At 40.0% G+C, this 22,474-nt stretch overlaps 1 protein-coding gene across 1 annotated transcript in view; it reads right to left on the bottom strand.

Moving 5' to 3' along the window:
• The window catches only part of LOC142097881 (aldehyde oxidase 1-like), a 104,694-nt gene that overhangs the window by 59,124 nt on the left and 23,096 nt on the right, over positions 1-22,474 (bottom strand). Inside the window, 4 exon segments of the mRNA XM_075180108.1 lie at positions 4,045-4,171; positions 14,397-14,566; positions 19,987-20,019; positions 20,291-20,528. Of these exon segments, the coding sequence (XP_075036209.1) occupies positions 4,045-4,171; positions 14,397-14,566; positions 19,987-20,019; positions 20,291-20,528 (568 nt within the window).

Genomic DNA, 22,474 nt, shown 5'->3' with positions numbered 1-22,474 from the left:
ACATCGCATAGACATTTTGGGAAGGTAGTACAATTGCACCACTGGGCTGTCTGCAGGGTCGCTTTTCCAGAAATAAGTATAATAGTGGTGGACCTGTTTCTGTAATGAGGGGATCTGTACAGCGCAGATAATTAGGGGTTTTGTCCAGTTCATGGTCTGTACAAATGTGATTTTGTACAATGTAGGGGGTCTCAGCATTTGTGGAGGAGTGCAAGTGGGGGCTGTGTTCAATAGGTTGGCTGTCTGTGCAAATTTCTGGAAATAAAGGGACACTGAGCAATGAGGGGAATCTGTGCAATTAAGGGCCCCTATGCATTTGAGTACTGTGCAGGGAGGGTGATCTTTGCAAATTTGCTGGCAATTGGATTTCTGCAATGGGCCATTTAATTGCTGAGGGTAAAGTGCCGGTATATTTGTGTGTAAGCACAATAGGAGTTTAACTATGTGAAGAGCCCTAATAAGATTGTTGGCAATAGGAACACCAAACAAGCTTTACTGTTTAGAGTCCCATTTAGTTTTAATCAGGCTCTACTAATAAAATCTATGCATGTGGTGTACATCCAATCAGACGGGAATAGATGTGTGGCTAATATAGTCTATAGCAGGGGTGTCCAACCTTTTAGCTTCCCTGGGCCACATTGGAAGACGACGAGTTGGTTTGGGCCGCACATAAGATATACTAACAATAATGATAGCTGATCATCCAAAAAACCATAGAAAACATAGTTAACATATATATATGTATAAGAAAAAAAGTGATATATATATATATATATATATACCTTTCAAACGCCCTGTTCAAAAAATCCTCTCTAGTTATTATACTATAATCACTTTTTGTATTGTTTCGATGCAATATCAATAAAGTGAATTTAAGGCAGGCATTGTATATCAGGGTGCCCTGACCAGGCTTGCGGTACCTGACATATACATCACTGTGACCCCGAATTGTGGCCTGTTTTGCTAATTACACCACTATGTTAGTTAAGGGATAGCAACTTATAATGGGCCAAAGAGAATAATATATAATGCCCCATTAGTATTACAAGTAGAAGTATGCAGCAGGGAGATAAGGTCCATGATGCTCCAGGACCAGGTGACTTTTATTCACTGGTCAGTATCCCTTGAAATAATAAAAAAAATCTCCCTTAACTTACCTTTTAATTCGCTTGTTCTCCTGTCCTCTTCTCTTCTTTTCTCCAATTCTGTGCTGCTAATTGTTCTTCTCGCGCGGGTGACTCCTCTGTGCTGCGCTCCGCAATGGATGTTGGGCGTGATGACATAACGCCCGACATTCACTGCGAGCACCGCACGGAGGAGGAGACAAGGTAACCGCGTGACCTCAAGGTAAGTATTTTCTTTTCTTTTTTTTGCAGGATTTTTTTTTCCATTAACAGTGCTGCCCACTTGCCACAACCAAAACTTGTGGGACAACCCTGGTATATAGCCAGGATAGCTCTCAAACTGGCAGCTTAGTAGAAGACATGTTATGTCACAGACCCAGAAATCACGAGCCAGCAAGTGGCGAGCAGCTGCGTCTATGTGAACAGGCCATGCAGTAATAACAATTGTGCTTTGTAGCAGATTAGCATGGGGCATTAGATATAAAGGAGGCATATATGTGAGGGAAGCGAAATAATAAGGGCATAGTGAGCCAGTCTAAGGAGATTCGGAAAGTGAATGACTATTATGGATCAATTAAAAAGACTCTCCTACTATGCCCATGCTCCCACACCTGGATATGTATACAGGGAATAGATCTTGTAGCATTCATTCACATAAGATCAGAAGACCACTCTGTGCCATTATATGAATGGAAAGTACTTTATTACACTTGTAGTATAGATTTCAAACTTGCGAAACAAACTTCATGATTAGATAGGGAACATAAATATTATCTTACAGATGTTCCATTATGAAGGAAATCCCACTAGAGAAATATTAATAAGTATGTTATCATAGAAGGAAAATAGCACATGGGGGTTTAGTCTGTACAAAAGGTACTTTCTCCCAATAACTTACCAGTATAATGGGTATTATTTCCCTATACTATTCTATCCTGTAATAACTTATTAGTTTGCCAAGTGATGCATGCAAGCACTTTAGTCACCATATCTTGAATATCTTCTTGGTAAGAATAACCCCAGTAAACATACTACCATTGAGGAAATCCTTTTGATATAAGGTTTCATTTTTCACAATACAACGCACCAATACTGCTACCATGTAATTATGCCAGGTATTAAATAAAGGATGTATGATATTTATGTAATATGATATAATGTTTGATGGGCTCTTAATATACTGAATGAAAATCCCTGGTATTCGTGGAGGCATACTCACTCCTCAATCACAAGAAATCAAGCAATATTACAAAATAAGGCATTACAACAATAAAATGAAAGTTCTTGTGTTCATTATCAGAATTTAATAAACTGACAATATGAGGCTCTTCTAACAACTACGAGACCTGGGGGTAAATGTATCAAGCTGCAATTTTTTCAGCGATTAAAAATCGCTGCAAGATAACCGGCGAATTTAAGTGCAAAATCTCCATATGTATTAACCTGCGATTTTGACTTTCCATAATTCAATCACTGGAGATTTGTGTCAATTTTAAAACACCTATCTCTCCCATGTTGTAGTCAAACTCACTGGATTTTAAACACAAACTTTCCAAGTTTCAACAGAAACTAAAACTCACCCGAGATTTAACAGAAATAAAAGCATGTTGTTTAAGCTATCTGGTCAATGTTAATATAAAATTGATTATTGATTATTAATTTTCTTACAAGGGACAAAATATTTTATGAATAAATGAGTGGACCAAATTTAATTAATGATTATATTAAAGGGATTTTTATTTTGTTTTATTATATTACAGTGGTTTACTGTTTCATCACCAATGGGGCAATATTTATATTTTTATGGTATGGCAACACTTTAAATTTCCTGATGGGGACAGCCTTTAAAAGTAACACTTGTAGTGTCCTTCTTTTATTGTTCCTTGTTTGAACATAAATTCACTTGTCCATTTACTTCTAAATTTTCCCTGAATGGCGTAAAGCTCAGAATAAATAAATCCCCCCACTGACTCCCCAAAGTTTTTGCTCAGTTTCACAATTCAACATTATATCATAAGACAATCCACCTGGTCACTAAATATGGGTCCTTGTGTGGAGATATGCCCATGGATGAGGTGCCCATGAAGAGGGCGAAGAAAGAAGATACTTTAGACGACTCATCGGGCTTGCGTTCCAGCAGTGAGTACTGCCATTCTTCCCCGACACGTCCCGGCAGCAGAGGGCAAGTGAGCCAATCAGGGCTCACCTCCCCCTGCTGGCCAATTGACGGCTGGATAGGTGAGCCAATCCTGGCTCACCTCTAGCCGTTCAAACTGTTGGTGCATCGGTAAGCCATTCAAGACTCGTGGCACTGGTGACGGCGCGTGGGCAGCTATATACGCCACCGGGCGTCTCCATCTTCAAGTTTGCCGCGGGCGGAGGCCTGTGGAGTGACAGAGTTTCAGTGGACCGGGACGGCCGAGGACGTGTGAGTGAGAGGATTCCATTCGAGGAGAAGGAAAGTACGGTGTGTCCCATAGTGGTCCCTCAGGATTTGGTGAGTACCTGGGGTGTTGGGGAAGGGATTGTTCTGTGTGTCTTGGTCTTCATTGTTTTCAGGCATTGGTCATCAGACAAGGTCATTGGAAGACCCCAGCGTTTGAGAACCCCTAAAGTCGTAGGGATAGAGGGAGTCGCCATCATGAGTATAGCCCGGCGAGGGCTGTTCCAGTGGTGCACTCACCTTGTTGAGCTGCCACTCCCATATTTTCCCCTTTCCCTTACAATAAAAACGAGTGCCGGGTACACGAGAACAGGGACCCTTTTCTCCTGCTGCGTTTTGGGCGCTCGGACATTCCCCACCCCACCTCACACTTGTATCAATGTTATTAATAGGGGTGGACAGGTATTTTTCAAGAAATGATGACAATATAATTTATATACTGATATGTGTAAAAATAATTTTAAATAAATTACATACCTTTTCATCTGCTATTAACTGGTCTGGACAATCAAAGTAAGAAAATTCATTTGTTCCAGGAATATCTTTTGCTGTAATAACATCGCAAACTCCTGGCATGCTCAGTGCTTCTGTCAGATCCAAAGATCTATAATGATCACAGAGTACAAAATAAGCTAGAACAGCTGGAGGACTCATTGGTGATACTTGTTGGTTAATATATGGTATAGATTGTTATTATATGCAGTTAGGCTTTTCCTTCATTATTAAAGTGAGTAAATACTTTTTCAGGTGCAGTTCAAATAATTTACCTTAAATAACTGGAGTGTTTGTACTAAATATGTCCACCACACTCTCTTTCATGCATTCTTTGAAGTAGGTTGCAATGTTAGGAGGGAGGTTCTCAAACTAGACAAGCATACCATGACTGACAGCTAGGCAGACTTTCTTTTTGCAGAGAGCACTGTGTTTATTAGTTGATTAATACACAAGGGCAGTGACAGTGATGTAACAGCAACTTAATCTCAGGATACTAGGGGGGAGTTTAAGGTATTGGTAATAGAGTAGCGAGGTAATGTTATATTTTATAACAGAGCTGCAATGAAAAGCCAGATTAACACTGAACAATTATTATTTAACTTCATGATTAATATCTGAAAATTAAAATGTTGTCGTTTATAAAGCCTCTACATGTGTTTTTTTTGCATAAAATATGTCTGGCTTCCTTTTGAAAGTATTAGGATCTCTGAAGACATGAAAAATATCAGGTAGTTTTTGTTAGGAAAGAGGCTGTGCACTAATCCACTAATGTGGTGAAGAACCAAACGCATGATCTCTGACAAAATATTTTGTCCTGTCATACAAAATCTTGTTTTTCATCCGGGTAAATAAAATCATGCTTTAATCCTGCACCTAGGCATCAGCAAGAAAAGCCCTCATCTGCGCAGCTGCTTCCATCAACGGTAGTAATCTTTTACATAACCTGAATGCGGCACCGTCCTGAATCACTAATCCCTACATCTCCTGCAAAAATCACAGAATGGCAATTTGCACTGTAGGCTTGCAATTTTGCAGCTTGATAAATTACACTTTATAGACCCGATATTGAGTTAGGAGCAAAGCAAAGAAAAGGAGAAACTTTGCACTTAGACAAACCATGTTACAATACAAGGGGTACAAATTGACTTATTTTTTGACTTATTTTTTTTAGAGATGAGCGCACTCGGATTTCTGAAATCCGAGCCCACCCGAACGTTGCGGATCCGAGACAGATCCGGGTATTCCCGCCAATTGCAAAACTGAAAGCGAGGCTCTGAGTCATAATCCCGCTGTCGGATCTCGCGATACTCGGATCCTATAAATTCCCCGCTAGTCGCCGCCATCTTCACTCGGGCATTGATCAGGGTAGAGGGAGGGTGTGTTAGGTGGTCCTCTGTCCTTCTATATCTCGTGCTGTTCAGTTCTGTTCTGTGCTGTGCTCTGTGTCCTGTTCAGTCCAGTGGTGCTGTGTCCTGTGCTCTATCCTTCTGAGTTCAGTGGTGCTGCTGGGTCCTGTGCTGTGTCCTGTTCAGTCCAGTGGTGCTGTGTCCTGTGGTCTGTCCTTCTGAGTTCAGTGGTGCTGCTGGGTCCTGTGCTGTGTCCTGTTCAGTCCAGTGGTGCTGTGTCCTGTGCTCTGTCCTTCTGAGTTCAGTGGTGCTGCTGGGTCCTGTGCTGTGTCCTGTTCAGTCCAGTGGTGCTGTGTCATGTGCTCTGTCCTTCTAAGCGCATTGTTATTTCCCCATTATTCCCAAATTATACAAAATTTCAAAAATAGTTATAAAAAAAATTACAAAAAAAGTAATTATAAAAAAAAATAAAAAATATCCCAAAACAATCCTGCAGTATAAGTCCATTGGTACTGCTATATTACAAAGTTCACTGATTCAGCAGTATAAGTCTAGTGGTACTGCTATATTACAAAGTTCACTGATTTTGCAGTATAAGTCCATTGGTACTGCTATATTACAAAGTTCACTCATTCTGCAGTATAAGTCCATTGGTACTGCAATATTATAAAGTTCACTCATTCTGCAGTATAAGTCCATTGGTACTGCAATATTACAAAGTTCACTGATTTTGCAGTATAAGTCCATTGTTACTGCCATATTACAAATTTCACTGATTCTGCAGTATAAGTCTAGTGGTACTGCAATATTACAAAGTTCACTGATTCAGCAGTATAAATCTATTGTTGTTACTGCCATATTACAAATTTCACTGATTCTGCAGTATAAGTCCAGTGGTACTGCTGTATAACTCCAGTCCAGTGGTACTCTCCTGTGCCGCATATAATTTTTAAAGGCTTTGCCGAGTGTGTGTGGCTTAGGGGTACACTCTCTTGTGCTACATATAATGCAGAACTAAAATTTGGAGGATAAAGTAGGGAAAGATCAAGACCCACTTCCTCATAATGCTGAAGCTGCTGCCACTAGTCATGACATAGACAATGAAATGCCATCAACGTCGTCTGGCAAGCCCGATGCCCAATCTCCTAGTACAGGGCATGTAAAATCCAAAAAGCCCAAGTTCAGTAAAAGTAGCAAAAAGAGAAACTTAAAATCATCTGAGGAGAAACGTAAAGTTGCCAATATGCCATTTACGACACGGAGTGGCAAGGAACGGCTTAGGCCCTGGCCCGTGTTCATGACTAGTGGATCAGCTTCACCCAAGGATCTTAGCCCTCCTCCTCCCCCCCCTACAAAAAATTGAAGAGAGTTATGCTGTCAGCAACAAAACAGCAAACAACTCTGCCTTCTAAAGAGAAATTATCACAAATCCGCAAGGCGAGTCCAAGGGTGTTGGTGGTTGTCAAGCCTAACCTTCCCATCACTGTACGGGAAGAGGTGGCTCGGGAGGAGGCTATTGATGTAGCTGGCGCTGTGGAGGAACTTGATGATGAGGATGCTGATGTGGTAATTGTAAATAAGGCACCAGGGAAGGAAACAGCTGATGTCCATGGGATTAAAAAGCCCATTGTCATGCCTGGTCAGAAGACTAAAAAATGCACCTCTTCGGTCTGGAGTTATTTTTATCCAAATCCGGCCAACCAATGTATGGCCATATGTAGCTTATGTAAAGCTCAAATAAGCAGGGGTAAGGATCTTGCCCACCTAGGGACATCCTCCCTTATACGTCACCTGAATAACCTTCATAGTTCAGTGGTTAGTTCAGGAACTGGGGCTAGGACCGTCATCAGTACAGGGACACCTAAATCCCTTGGTCCTGTTGGATACACACCAGCAACATCCTCCTCGTCAACTTCCTCCACGATCTGCATCAGATTCAGTCCTGCAGCCAAAGTCACCAGCCAGACTGAGTCCTCTTCAATAAGGGATTCATCCGAGGAATCCTGCAGCGGTACGCCTACTACTGCCACTGCTGCTGTTGCTGCTGTTAGTCGGTCATTTCCAAAAGGGGAAGTCGTAAGACCGCTACGTCTTTCACAAAACAATTGACCGTCCAACAGTCATTTGCCATGAGCACAAAGTAAAACAAAATTAAAACAAATTAAACAAATTAAACCAAAAGTTAAATGCCCAGTCATAATAAATGGGCGGAGAAATCAAACTTACCTGGTTATTTAATCTTCACTCTGACACTCGGTGAGTGTCAGAGCTACTTGTATGCTTCCTGGCTCCTGATTGCTAGTGGATCTCTGTGACTCCTCTGTTCTGGTCCTGATTCCTCTATACCAGTTCTGCTTGTGTGACCATTCTGATTCTTCAGCTTGCTGACTCTCCTCCATTGTTATCTTGTGCTCCTGAGCTGGCTTGTTTGCCGTGGCTTCTGTCTCATGTCTCTTGTACCTCTGCCGCCTGTCTGTGTACCTAACCTGGAAATCCCTCATGCTGAGACTGCCCGCTGATTCTATACTGCATTTGCCCGATTGTGTACCAGTCCTGGCTGTCCGACTACATTTCCTACCTACTCACCCTTGTGCTGATACTACATCTTGAGGCAGACCAGAGGACCGCGACCTGCGGGCTACTGGCCTTGTGGCGGTTCTTGGTGAACACTGGGGAGTTTGTTGCACTCCGCACCTCTGGTAAGCCAGTGTCAATCTAGATTACTATCAAGATCCAGCTACTCCGTTACAGTTGGGTCGCTACCCCGAGGCCCCATCCAGCTGCCCATGCGTCAGACCTGTGGAGAAGAGGCCTCCACTCTGCTCAAGGGGAAGATGCTGGAGAGGCATAACCGTGCCTTCGCCCAAATTTCATTGGCGATGTTATGATCCTTTCTGCAGTCTAATATTTTGACCATGGAGTACATTTTTTATGTACCCATCATGTGGTAACTAAATCATGATAAATGTATGAAATGGCTGTTAAGAAAACATGTGCCACACTGAATGCACCCTGGCCAACAACACTGTCAAACCCACATATGGCATTTAACATTACTTACGTAAAAACCTTCCTGTGTCTCTGCTATGTGGCCTGATAGTTAAACCTCACCTAAAATATATTGCACAGGTATGCATGACACCAAATGTAGCTGGGAAAGTTTGAAAGAGTTTCTCTGCAGTCTTCCGATAAAAACAGGAAGCAGTGAGTGAAGATATGCTTGACCAAAATGACCAATTATAGATCTGTTAAGCCAATCATGTGTCCTTTTAGAAATGGTGCAGGGTACATGTACAATTTGCTGTCTAGAAAGAGAAAATCGTGAAAGATAGGTCAGCTACAATGGGAATAAAGCTAAATAACCAACAAATGTCAGGAGAAATAACGCTCATTCAAAACTCTCACTGAAAGAAACTGGAGAGTAAAGATGAACAAAAAAATGCTGAATTATAACAATAACTTCCACTTTTATATCCTGCCATCATTTCAGCTCAGCATATTTCTGTGTGAAAGAGTGGGATTCACAGAACTCTTTTAGACTGAATACCCTTTGTCAGATAATAAAATTTCTAGAGCTACGAGAAACACCATTGTTTTTATTAGATAGAAACACTGATTTTGAAGACAGAAAAGAACTTAAAGGCTCAACTAACGTGCTCTTTATGTATGTGCTTTTTATAGTTTTTTTTTTTTTTTTAAATGCATCATATTTTTTAATATTTCAGATCTAAGCAAGAATCACTTCCATGACTACTGGAAGACTATCCCATGGATCTATCACCCTTTCTGAAATCCTTTCATTTTAAAAAATGCTTCCTTCCTGAACTCTATTAATTTCTTTGATATAATTTAATGTTTCTATCATATATCACCTCTGTTCCTTCTCATCTCTTAGGAGGGGGTTCAATTCAATCCAAAGTCCTGTAGAAGCCTGGCACAATGTACAGCTGCAGACACTTCCATGTATTATAGTAACTAAAACATTGCAGATTTATGCTCACATCCAAAAATCAGCAATGTTTTACATACCAAACTTCTTACCTGATATTTTATTTTATGCATCCCAAGCACCACTTCAGTAGCCATTATCTGAATTTTTTCTAATTTTATGAATGTCTTTTTGGAGAGTCTCTAAAATTATACAGATTACTAAAGGTAAAGCTAGGTACACACTACAGCAAAAATAAACGAAGAGCGATTTTCTAGACGACATGAAAAAAAAATCCCAATCAGCCTGCCGATTTATGTGTACACACTGTACATGATTACCTCCAGATGTCTGTTCTTCCTCAATCATAACAATTGTCTGAATGATGACAGCAATTCCTGTCTTGAATGACAGGTTGCAAAACAGGTTGCAGACGTGAGAGAGAAGAGGAGGAGAGGTACAGGGGAGGGAAGCTCATGCATTCACGTTATCCGGGCAGGGGAATTACTCGTTTTAACTTTAGTGCACCTTTCTTGTAACACCTCTCCTTCAAGGCTGACAGGCAATATTTCAGTGAGAAGTTTCCCTGCACATGTCTCTCCCCACTCATTCTCTGCTGACGGGCTGAACCATTGTGCTGCAGTAAAGTCAAGCTTTGACCCCCCTCTGAAAAGTGCTGCTACCCACACAGCACGGGACCAGCACACAGGGCAGCATTAACCCTACCTGCACCTCACAAAGCATGGACAGCCTCCGGACCTAGGACACTAGCTGTCAAACGTCAGGTAAATAACTAGATTTTCATTCAATTTCTGCAGAGTGCATACACACTACAGAATTGGACAGACATTGTTTATAACTGAAAGACATTTTTTAAACAGTACGACCAATCATCTCAAACGATGATCTGTGCTTTGGAAAGATGAACGTTCATTGTTCCAAGTAGAGATGGGCGGGCTCGGTTTCCTGAAAACTGAACCCACCCGAACTTTGGGGTTCCGAGTACCGTGCCGAGTCGGCTCAGTACTCTCGCGCCTATTCGGATTCCAAAACGAGGCAAAACGTCATTGTGACGTTGTCGGATCTCGAGAGTTTTTGATTTAATAAATACCAGTCTCCACGGCGATCTACCGCCATTTGATAGAGGGACAGAGAAGGGTTAAGTCAGAGTATTGAGCAGGCAAAGTGATCAAATAGAAGTAGGAGTGCTGAAATCCTAATATAGCAGTCATTGCACTGTATTTTTCTGAATTTGCACTACAAAGTGTAGTGTCTGATATACACCCTTATAAAATTTCTGAATTTCTGAGTGCTGAAATCCTAATATAGCAGTCATTGCACTGTATTTTTCTGAATTTGTACTACAAAGTGTAGTGTCTGATACACACCCTTATAAAAGTTATTATTATTATTATTAATTTTTATTTATAGGGCGCCACAAAGTATCCGTAGCGCCGTACAAGGACAAACAATGGCACAGTACAAGGTGAAACAGCACAGTACAAGTAACAGTAAGCACTATAACTCTGGGGGCTCAGGCACAGCATGAAAGAGAGGGAACGAGGGGAAAAGTGAGTATAGGCAGGTAACTATGGCCCAAGAGGGTGGGCACGGATGACAGGTTGAGAGTCACTGAGGGGAGCGGAGAGAAGCGAGAGGAGACAGAGGGCAGAGGGACTGAGAGGAGGTGAGCTGAGTAGCTGGAGAGCGCAGTTAAAAGTGATGGAAACAGAAGGTAGGAGAGCCCTGCTCAAAGGAGCGAACAATCTAAAGGGAGGGGAAGACAGACAGACACATGGATGAGACGGAGAGACGGGAGAAACGGAGACGGAGTCGAGGAAGGGGGAGAAGGGAAGAAGGGACAAGAAAGAGAGGTAGCCGACCGATGGGAGTTTAGGCATGAGACTGGAAGGCTTTAAGGAAAAGGTGGGTTTTTAATGTTCGTTTGAAAGAGGACAGATTAGGGGAAGTTCTGATGGAGCGGGGGAGCTTGTTCCAATGGAGGGGAGCGGCGCGGGAGAAGTCTTGGATACGTGCGTGAGAGGAGGTAATCAGAGGGGAAGAGAGGCGACGATCGTTGGACGATCGCAGTGAGCGGGAGGGAGTGTGAATAGAGATAAGGTTAGAGATGTAGGGAGCAGTGGAGTTGGCGAGGGCCTTGTAAGTCAGAGTGAGGAGCTTGAAAAGTTCTAAATTTCTGAGTGCTGAAATCCTAATATAGCAGTCATTGCACTGTATTTTTCTGAATTTGCACTACAAAGTGTAGGGTCTGATATACACCCTTATAGAAGAGCAGAATTTCTCATTGCTGAAATCCTAATATACCAGACATTGCACTCTTTTTTTCTGAATTTGCACCACAAAGTGTAGGGTCTAATATTCACCCAAAGATGAGTGCTCCATTGCTAACAGTCATTGATCATCTTCCTCTACCTCAGTACTGTCAATGGTGTTATAGTCTCTTAGTAGGCTGTGGATCAGCCTGCGACAGTCCTGGATGGTCATCTTCTCCCTTTTCAAGATGAGGCGATTCCTGGCAAGCCAAATAACGTCCTTAAAGCAGTTCATTAGGCTCCAGGCCTCCTGGATTGCCCCAATGATGTGGGTCCCAGGCAATAATCCATAAAATACCAAATGGAATGAAAGGCAAGTTCTGGGCACACTGTCCTTGTTCATGTTCATGTTCCAAGACAACAGTGCCTGTGCAGTGGGGAAGTCCCAAAAAATATGCTGTGCTGTTTCCCTTCTGGTGATGCAGAAGGGGCAGTGGACATATCGGCACAGGTTCCGGGAGTGCATGAATATCCTGAGAGGCAGACATCCCTGGATAGCCATCCATGCAATGTATTTGTGTCCGTTAGTCAGCCTCGTAGAGGCCACATTCTCCCACACATGTTTTGTTGTGTTTGTAATCTTCACTTTACATGAAAGATACCGAGCTAGATTATAATTTTGTGGGAATTGGTGCTGATTCGAAGCTCACTAATGAACTGTCTTTTTGCTGGGAATTTCAATGGCTCTTTTTGGTGCATTGTCTGGCATCCTGGATTGGTGTGTGTCTGATAAAAGCACGCATCCCGGGGGAGTCAGCGCTTGTTGCCATGTATTAGCTGTAGAATTACCTCACTTATCCAAGAAACAGGTGGTGCGATCGTTGCCATGTATTAGCTGTAGAATTACCTCACTTATCCAAGAAACAGGTGGAGCGATCAAATGAGCCATAACTGGTTTCATGATCCAAGGACAATTCCATCTTGCCCCACTTTTCTTTTCTGCCACTGTTGTGTGCCAATGTGTCCTAGATATGGTAGGAACTGCCATGTGTTTGAGTAATTGCTCTGTGGCTTACCATCCAGCCAGGTCGCTGCAGTATTGGTCCAAAAGTGTATGAAAATAATAATTTGACCCGTGAGGTGGTCAAAACTGAATGCAAATTACGTGAAATTAGTGTTAGTGAGGTTAATAATAATGTAGGATCAAAAAAACAGCAAAATTATGTGATTTTAGCATATTTTAGCAATTTTTCTAAAACAAATACAGAACACGCAAGGGTGGTTTTGGCAAAACCATAACCAAAACCCGAAGGTAATCCAGATCCAAAACCAAAACACGGGGGTCAGTGAGCATCTCTAGTTCCAAGGTACACACTACTGTGATATCGGGCCAATCAGTCGTTTATTGTCTGATTGGACCAATAATTGACTGAAAACAGTGTAGTGTGTACCCAGTCTAAGGTTTACGAGTGACTTTATAATCTTTCTTTTATAAACCTCCCATTTCCTGCTACTAGTTCTTCGTCCTATACCACCAAATATGCTCTTGGCATTTTCTACTGCTGATTACACTGCTTGCTTAGCTTCATATCATCTGAAACTAGAACTCCAATGTCACTGTCCTCTGTTGTTGTTGACAATATATTCCCATTTAGCCTGTATTCTGATTTTAGGTTTCTCTGTCATACATGCATAATATTCTATTTTTATTATTATTCCACATTTTAGTCTTTTTCGCTAAATTCCACCTCTCTTTTACATAATTAATACAGATACTTATGAAGAAAATAATATTACTTGTATGCCTATACAAATTTAAAATCTTATGTACTATGTTTTTCATAAATGCTACTTCCCCCACTACACCAATCCTGACACCCAGACAAAATAGACAGTTATAAAAAAATATCCTTACCCTATTGGGTGGCAGTGACTAGATGTGATTGCTGTCTAGATACCTACAAATTAAGTGGGACGGGACTCAGACCAAACTCTTATTGGTGCATAAGCCTCAGCCATTGGCACTTTAGGTCAAATGGACACGGCCAATCCAGGCACTCTGAGTAAGGACAGATAGTACATTCTTCTCCTGACCATCTCTTTTCTTCACTTTTCTGTCTACTATCTGCTACTCTTGCTCTCTTCCCTTTGCTTTTCTCTCTAGACCTGACTCCCTTCACTCTCCTTGCTCGCTCCTCTCTATGCATTTGCTTATGCTTGACTCTCTTTCTCCCTATACCCAAGGTCCTCAACACTTTGCGTTTCACAAGTCTCCTGATTTTCTCCAAGTGTCCCTACTCATACCTCTTTTTATTAAACCTGTTCCTTGTTCTCTACTTTCACTCACTCCCTCTAACCATCTTTATTTTGCCCTTTTCCCAACAGCTTTACTCTTTCCTTGACCATCCCTCCACCTCTACCAGAGCACCTCTATCTTTCTCTCTCACCCCATTGCTCCTCTCTTTCTCCCTCACCCCTTGCTCCTCTCTCCCTCTGCCCCCCTCTTGCACAATCTCTTATGAAGAAAGTACCTGCACATTAATGATGTGGAAGATGGTGATACTGCAGCCACATTGCAGGTTATGTGAGTGCTCCTCCATGCCCCTCTATTTACTGGTTTGTGCCCCCTTAGGTTTGCCACCCTCCATTTTGAGAACTAGTGCTTCAGATCCATCTGTATGCACAACCCTATAGTTAAAATAATTGCAGGAATGGAAAACCAGAATTACATGATCAGGTAAAAATTAGAATATACTGACAATCAGGTAAAAATTAGAATATACTGACATGATCTTTGCATGAGCTTTAGAGCTAGTCACAAGAGCCATAAAGAGCTCCCCGTCAATGACTGGCATGTCATCACAGTACACCGCTTCACCAGACACTTGCATCATGGCTGAATGATGCATGATGGGCCGTCCAACAGTATCCTCAATGGGCTGATGGGCAGTAACATCCTGGGAATTATATAAGTAAGTTACATCAAGTTATTCTATAATTATGACTTACACAAAAACTGGAGTAAAAGTTACTCTAGCAGGATTCCATATTCAATAAAAATTTCTACCATTTTAAAATATTTTTTGTAATGTAAATTAAAATGTATGGCAATGAAATGAAGTGTGGTTTAAATTAACTGAAAATATATATTTTTTTGTAGTAGAAAACCTTATGGGTAGCACTTACAAAAATACTACAGTTAAAGAAAAAATTATGTCACACTAGTGAAAAGCTTATATAGACTATATATATATATATATATATATATATATATATATATATATATATATATATATATATATATATATTATTATTATTATTATTATTAATTTTTATTTATAGGGCGCCACTAGGTATCCGTAGCGCCGTACAGGGACAGACAGCAGCACGATACAGGGTGAGACAGCACGGTACAGTTAACAAAAAGCACAGTAACTCAGAAGCTCAATGTACAGCTAGATGAGAGGTGAGAGCCCCCAGCGGGGTAGAGAGGGGGGCAGAAGGGCAGGAGGATGTCACAGAAGAGACATGGAGCTGGAGAGCAGAGTTAAGGTGGTGGAGAACAGAAGGAGAGGAGGCCCTGTTCGAAGGAGCGTACAATCTACGATACTTAGCTATCCCAGTATTTTATATTTCTAAGCCAAAGCATCAGATTATATCATTAAATCAGCATGAAGTGCGGCCATCAGCGTAAATTACAATGTCATTTTGAAAGAGAAATGGGGAAAGAACGCTGAATTAATATTGGTGCACTCAAAAAGTCTCAAGATTATAACGGTGGTATAATCTTGGGACTTTTTGCGTGCACCAATATTTATTCAGCATTCTTTCTCCTTTTCTCTTTCAAAAATACTACTGTATCAGACTGCAGTTTGGGGGCATCTCTGAAGGTCTCCAGTCCCAGTCACTGATGACATGAGAACTCTAGGTGGTTCTAGTAGTCTTGGGGACCTTGGGGAAGAGGGAGTCACTTTTTCTCCTTCTCCTTCCCATCTATCTACCCATAAGGTGTGCCTACCAAAGAAGGATAATGGAGGCAAGCAACGGTAAATAAAGTTAATGAAGTATTGCCAAAGCCCTGGTACACCAATCTGTCGCTTGATAATAGCCTATCAAGATGCTAGATGTTAATAATCTTCTCCAGTTTTAGGTGGATTGTACATCCATTACAGAAATATGGTCATTCAAGAACACTTCCAAAAGATAAAGGACTGTCACCAGTCTTCCCCCATGTCAGATATGGAATAGGGGTTAATCCCTTATGGAAAGTTGTAGATATAAACCTCAGGTGCACAAGGAATGGACTAATAGGCCATAATAGTGCCATATATTAAGAACATCAATTTAATTATCAACATTAAAAAATGTATATCATGCATAACAAGAGTGTTATTTGCCGCACCTCTCCTGCATAGGGATAGGTGAAATCCCAAAGAGTCTGCTGGTACTTGCTGCAGACAGGGTTAAATTCGAAACTAATGCTTTCATACAGCACACAGACACACAGACACACAGGTGCACCGCAAGCATGTAATTAGTTTTTTACTTTCTTACTTAATTAGTACTTGGGAGGAAAACAAAAGGCTGTTTGTCGTGGGCGGAGTGAACGAGGCAAGTTAGTTGGCTGGTGACTAGACAAAAGATGCATGTCTAGACAGCATCAGGGTCGATTTGAATGATTACACGTGTTGTTATATGCTAAACTGCTGTCCTTACCATCCAGACAATAAAATTGAAGATCTGATTCAGCAATCCTGGTGTGATGTGTAATGTGAAAACAAGCTTCATTAGAGGCGTTAAATGATATCAGCTTTTAAGTTAATATGGTAAAGGTGATCCTATGTGAACCCTCCTCGCCAATGTAGCAACCACTTAGGAGATGAGAGGAGAGAGGTAAGATGACTTTATACCAAAGAGTAAACAAGAAAGATCTAGCAATGCTCCTACCCTACATGTTTCATATAATATTTTCAGAATATATAATACATGAAGCCTTATTTCTTCAATATAAATCTTTTTTAAGAATGCTAGATTGAAGTCAGAGTAACTCAAAAAATAATTCCCAAGCATAGCGCTGATTCATATAGTGTATCCCACAAAATGGTGGCCAGATAGTTGCTTACTCTAATGAGAGTATATTAAAGTTTTCAGGCAACCCAGCCCGGTTCACCTAATGATTGGTGCGCTTTGACTGAAGGCTGCACGTGCAAGGTACTACTTTGGCTAAATGGCCTCTAGTACTCAGGATTTTCATGCACCATTTAAATTATAGTGTAAGCTAGGTAAATAAGTGACTAATGAATAAGGTAAAAGTAAAAATTATATTTTATGGAACTCCTCAATGCAGAAAAAAGAAATGGGCTCTAAAAGGGAATACTGAATAGCCACATTTGAATGTCTCAGATTACAGTATGAGAGGCATCTTCAAAATGTAATCTAGGTTCCTAAATAAATGGTCAACACTACTCTACAAATTAATTTAAACCAATACATACAATTAAAGATAGATCATTCAACATGCATCATTAAGAATGCTAACTATGAATTTATCACATTGGTAATATACAACAAAGAGAGCTGGCAATAGACATATATAATAAAGTGTGTATAGTCAAGCTAGCATACGTCCCATTACAGCCCCTGAGTGGGTGGTAACTGAATGTTGAATATTCCTGATATGCTTTTGCATTATTATTTTAAATTGTCTCATTGTTTTCCCAATATATTTCAAGTTAGTTAGTAATAACATTATAACAAATATATAAATGAAGTGCTGGTGCAATTCAAGAAGCTCCTGATACTATAGTTAAACTAATTTTCACAGTAATTGACTCCATTACGATTCACATATTTATATACACTGCAGCGACCACATTAGAAAAAATTATTAGGTCTATTGGAACCTAACCACTTCCTGTCTAATTCTAATCCTGTATTATTTTTAAGGCCACTAGAAGCTAGTACATATTTTAAAGTTAATGTTATAGTGCTTTCAAAGATCAAATGGGATCTCTCCTGAATACCAGTCCTGAGATATGGATCACTTTGCAAGACATTCCAGTGTTGTTCAATGTGTTTTATATGCTTTTCATGACAGTTAAATTCCATAATAAAAGAAATGTTTTCTGCTAATTCTCTTTCGAATCTCTGTGTTTGTAAATGAAAAACAGACACGTGAAGCTGTTGAACTGGTCTATTTAGGACAATGGGGTAGGGACCTCCCAAAGTGATTAGCCAAGCGGTGGATGTTCTGGATATACAAGCTCCAGACATTCCATCCGAAGGGCTTGAATGACTAACACTAAATAGCCCTTTTCTTATGATATTCCGGTTTCTCCACTATTGATATGTCCTGTTTAGTTTATATGCCTTTGCACATTTCTGGTGATATATTGAATGTAAGCACATGGAGCCCTTTCCCCCAATTGCTTTGACTCAGAAGTAACACACATGCGCGACCTTCAATCACAAGCGCACCATCCATCAGATGAACAGGTTGCCTGTTCCACAGCCACCATTTTGTGGAATACACTATATCAACCACGCCATTTCAGCCTTATGCTGTGGAATTATTTTATATGAAAATCAAAACCACTTAAAAACTACATTGGCAATATATATGGCAGTTGTGGGCAACAGGTGGCCCTTCGAGCCTTCACCTGCAGCCCCCAGCTCCTTCCTGTTGTATTGTCAGATTTGTCTGTAATAGCTTTTAAACACTTGTTTAAAATGGCTGTTTTACCTTATTACTGAGATTAAAGGTAATGTGCGACCCTTTTGAAAGGTTAGAGGGCCACCCATGCGGCTCCTGAAGTGTATCAGGTTGCCTATCACTGGTATAAGGTCATATTGCCTCTATCCTGTCATCTGTTAAATTGTACTTAGATGTTATCCTCATTGCCATTAAAGATAACCAGGAGTGGTCCATTACCAAAATTTTAGATACACTGATTGTCTTTTCATTTAATGTATGTTTTTTTTTAAAATCTGTTTTCAATCAAATTGATGCTTTTAGTATACTGTACTCTTATGGCCTATTGGTTTATATTTAATGTACCTGAGGTTTATATATACAAGTTTTTATGAGGGATTAACCCATACTGGGAGACAGTAGAAGACTGCTGAAAGTCGAATATCTTTTGCTATTGAACAACCACATTTCCCTGATGGATGTACACGACACCTAAGTTGTTATTATTGAACATCTGCTCTGGCACGTACAGTGGCTGTGCTTCTTCCACTTTATTCAGCAGTGGGCCTATCAAAATAATCCGACAAGCAACAGGATTTAGGAAGACTGCCGATCTCTCCATAATAGAGCAAATTAATTTATAGATATACAGTATATTATTAGCAGTTTCTACTCTTCTATCGGACCACATCCTTTATGTACATACTGGGTGTTTTCCAGATATTCTAAATTATATATAGCTGAAGACAGAGCAAAGTATATCCCCAGACAGTCTATCATTTCCCAAGTCTGTCTTTCTAATCTATTGGAGTTATCTGATGCTGTCCCAGCCTCTTCAAATGCATATGCAGTCCTTATAGGTGTCTATGGAGACTACGATTTTGGCCTATTTATTAAGCTCTGAAATTCTGACCTTTACCCAATATTTCAAGATGACGTTAGCCGTTATATTCTATGGGGAGATCATCGCAGGATAGGGATCTTCGGATCCCTCCAAGGCAATCTTTGTGCTTCCCCCTTCGCAAATTCATTCAAGCCATAAGAACCTGTTAGTAAAGTCTTTGCGATTGCGATCACTTCACTATAGATTTTTCACTGGGTCAGGCTCCTATCAGAGCCACTGTGCCAGCTAATCAATTTAAATAAATTGCCACTATAATTCATTTATTATCATTGCAATAAGAAATGATAATTAACGTAAGCAATTTGCAGCTGGTCATAAATAGACCCCATAGAATCTTATTCGAAAGTCTTTACACTTTTATTACTCATTTTTGAAGAATAAAGCCCATTGTGGTATGAAAACAAATATTGTACTCATGCATATGTGTAAAGCTAATTCAGCAAGAAAAAATTGTAAAGTATGCTTTAAGTGGGAATATTAAAGGGTTAGCAAACACATTGCAACATTTATCATTATGTGATCAGAGAAGTTACAGCAGCGGGTTGTAAGTACCCAAATAGATTGTGCAAGGGTTGGGAATGAACTGTTTATGTGATGCTTTGACAAAGTATATTCTTCTGTAATACCATCCCCTCAGTGGCAACCCAAAAAATGTTGCAATGTGACCATAGTTTTCTTACCCCTGTAAATATCTTGGCATATCCAATTTTCAGTCACATAAACCAATTGTTCACTTGTATGAATATAAGGAGTTTCCTTACATTACCTGCAATTATACTGACCTGATATTTCTGTGTACTTGTTGGTTTTGCACTCTTTCTAATGCCATTTTGTGATATCTCCTCAGGATAGCGGAAAGCATTCACACTATACTGTACATAAATGTACAATAATAGACAGGAAAATATGTATAAAACATAAATGTTTACTTATGTATATGTAACTAATACTGAATCTATCTACTGTATCAACATATGTAAACAAGAAGAAAGTCTCATAGGTAATGCATGTTAAATTCACCCAAAATAATGGAATGCACTAGCTAGGTAGCTATAAGAATTTGTGATACTAGGTACACTCCTGAACAACATTAATACCCCTAGCTGCCCCAACTGCAAGCTATAAAATATATGCTTTATAGTTACAGTCAACAGAACTTGCCTCTGATTTCAGAGTATGTAAGACCTCCAGGTAGAATTTAAAGAGAAAACTGACAGTCAATGTTTTCCTGTATTCCACCTTTCCACCAGGAGCAGATGAGGGAAGGGAAATCTCATCCAAGATCAATCTACAGGCTTCACCCAGTGTCTCCTCATTCCACTGCCTGGTTAGAACAATGTGTGAAATTAGTATACAAAGCACAATGCAACACACACCAATGGTATAGGAGGCAGTGGTTATTGGTAGTTAAAACAAGCTAAAAATGATTGCAAATGTCCGTCATGTGCTATACGTGAGAAATTTACAAAAGATAAGGTTAGGTGGTTTTTATGAATACCACTAGGTCACTTTATTTTTATGACTAGCATTATACCACTTAATGAGAGACACAGACATCAGCAAAATAAAAGCAGAACTGTGTTCTGTAATTAAAAATAATGTATAAATTCAAACAACATAAGAGATTTCATGGAGGACTAGTCTGTGTCTCCATTTGGCTTGGAGAAAAGGATTTACTTTGAACATATGAAAAACACAGACATCACTGATGTGGATACCTCAAATTAAGGCGGAAAGAGATGTTCAAAAGTGACCACTGTGTGCATCAGCGTCCTGACTGGCATAAGTAGACCCGCGTGGGCACGACTGTCTGCATGGAATGTGCACTAACATGAATAAGAGTATGACTTCCCACTTGTACGTAAGTCTGCCTGATTTTATATTTACCCCAGTGCAAAATAAACTGCCAAGAAGCAGCTATGCTTTAGTTAGGTTGTTCGCCCAGGACTTAAAGTCACCACCAAAGGATGAAAGGAGCTTGTTTAAGCAATATAAATCTGCAAGACCATGACAACAGCCGTGGTGTTCAGCTTGGATTCTTTGCCCAAAAATGTGTTTGAACAAAGTAAGGGCAGAACAATTTGCTTGGTAACACGGTAAGCATAGATTTTGGGCAAAAAAGAGATGATATCACAGCAAAGCATTACTCTGTCCTTGTGACACATGAATTAGGGGAGAACAAGTGGCAAGCTTATAGCTAATGTTATTAGGAACATCAGTCTGCAAGAGGGGGTGAGCATTGTGACTGCACGTGCTTAGCTTCCTATAATCTATGCAGAGACTATTTCCTTCATGCTAAAACAGCATAGCCCAAAGGCTTTTGTATTCTTGTATAGTTTGATTATCTAGCATGTTTCATATTCTATCTCTGACCTCTTGATACATTACTGTGCACTTTTTGAAAAGTTCTATCTTTTGGGTGCAAATATTTCTTGTACAGCATCATGTTGTGTTTATACCAAATTCATAATTGCTCCTCTTTCTGCCACCACAAAATGTTAGAGATCCTGCAGTAAGCTTGTCCTGCTCTACCTATATTTGAAGAGGAAAAATATCCTCATCATTGTATTCATTTAAAAAAAACCCTCAGATTTAGGTTTGTACAGTTCCACTGACATATAATAAAAGAGTTTAAAGCACAAAATGAATTGAACTGATATGCTCTCTGATACAGGGAATACTTCTGTAAGGTGCAGCTATTAGGCAACGGTAATGATTCTTACATGAGGTTTAGAAAAGTATCTGTAATTTATCTAGCTTATGCTTTGTCTATCATATGGACAATCAATAATCATCATCCCTGTAAAGAATAATATATATATTCTACAAGCTTGGCAACACCTTGTAGCCACCAAGTTGCACCTACATGCATACGAATTAGTACCTCATTTCCACCTGGCACAAATATATGTCTGAGGGGTTCATAATACTCAAAACTTCTTTTTACACTTAACTAGTTCTCGTTGACAGTTTTTCAATATCTTCTGATATATTTTTTAATCAATAATTATTTAATAAAACTTCCTAATATGTGCTACTCATTCTGTCATCAACACCGGGTCTAATTATTTTAGTATATTCGTCCCTATTGTCAGAACAGCATCATAGTCCTTTCACACATTTCCTTTTTTTTTTACTGTGGTAACCCTGGATGGATTTTTGCAGCCTTAAACTTAATTCAAGGAGATAGGGAATTACTGGAAGAAATGAAATATTTTTTTGCCATTGTCATAACTTGTTCAATGAAGCAACTTACTTTTAATTCATTTT

This window comes from Mixophyes fleayi, chromosome 7 (assembly GCF_038048845.1).
Source record: "Mixophyes fleayi isolate aMixFle1 chromosome 7, aMixFle1.hap1, whole genome shotgun sequence".
Classification (NCBI taxonomy): domain Eukaryota; kingdom Metazoa; phylum Chordata; class Amphibia; order Anura; family Limnodynastidae; genus Mixophyes; species Mixophyes fleayi.
The sequence above is the reverse complement of the archived record's forward strand: the minus strand, read 5'-3'. Positions and strand labels throughout refer to the sequence as shown.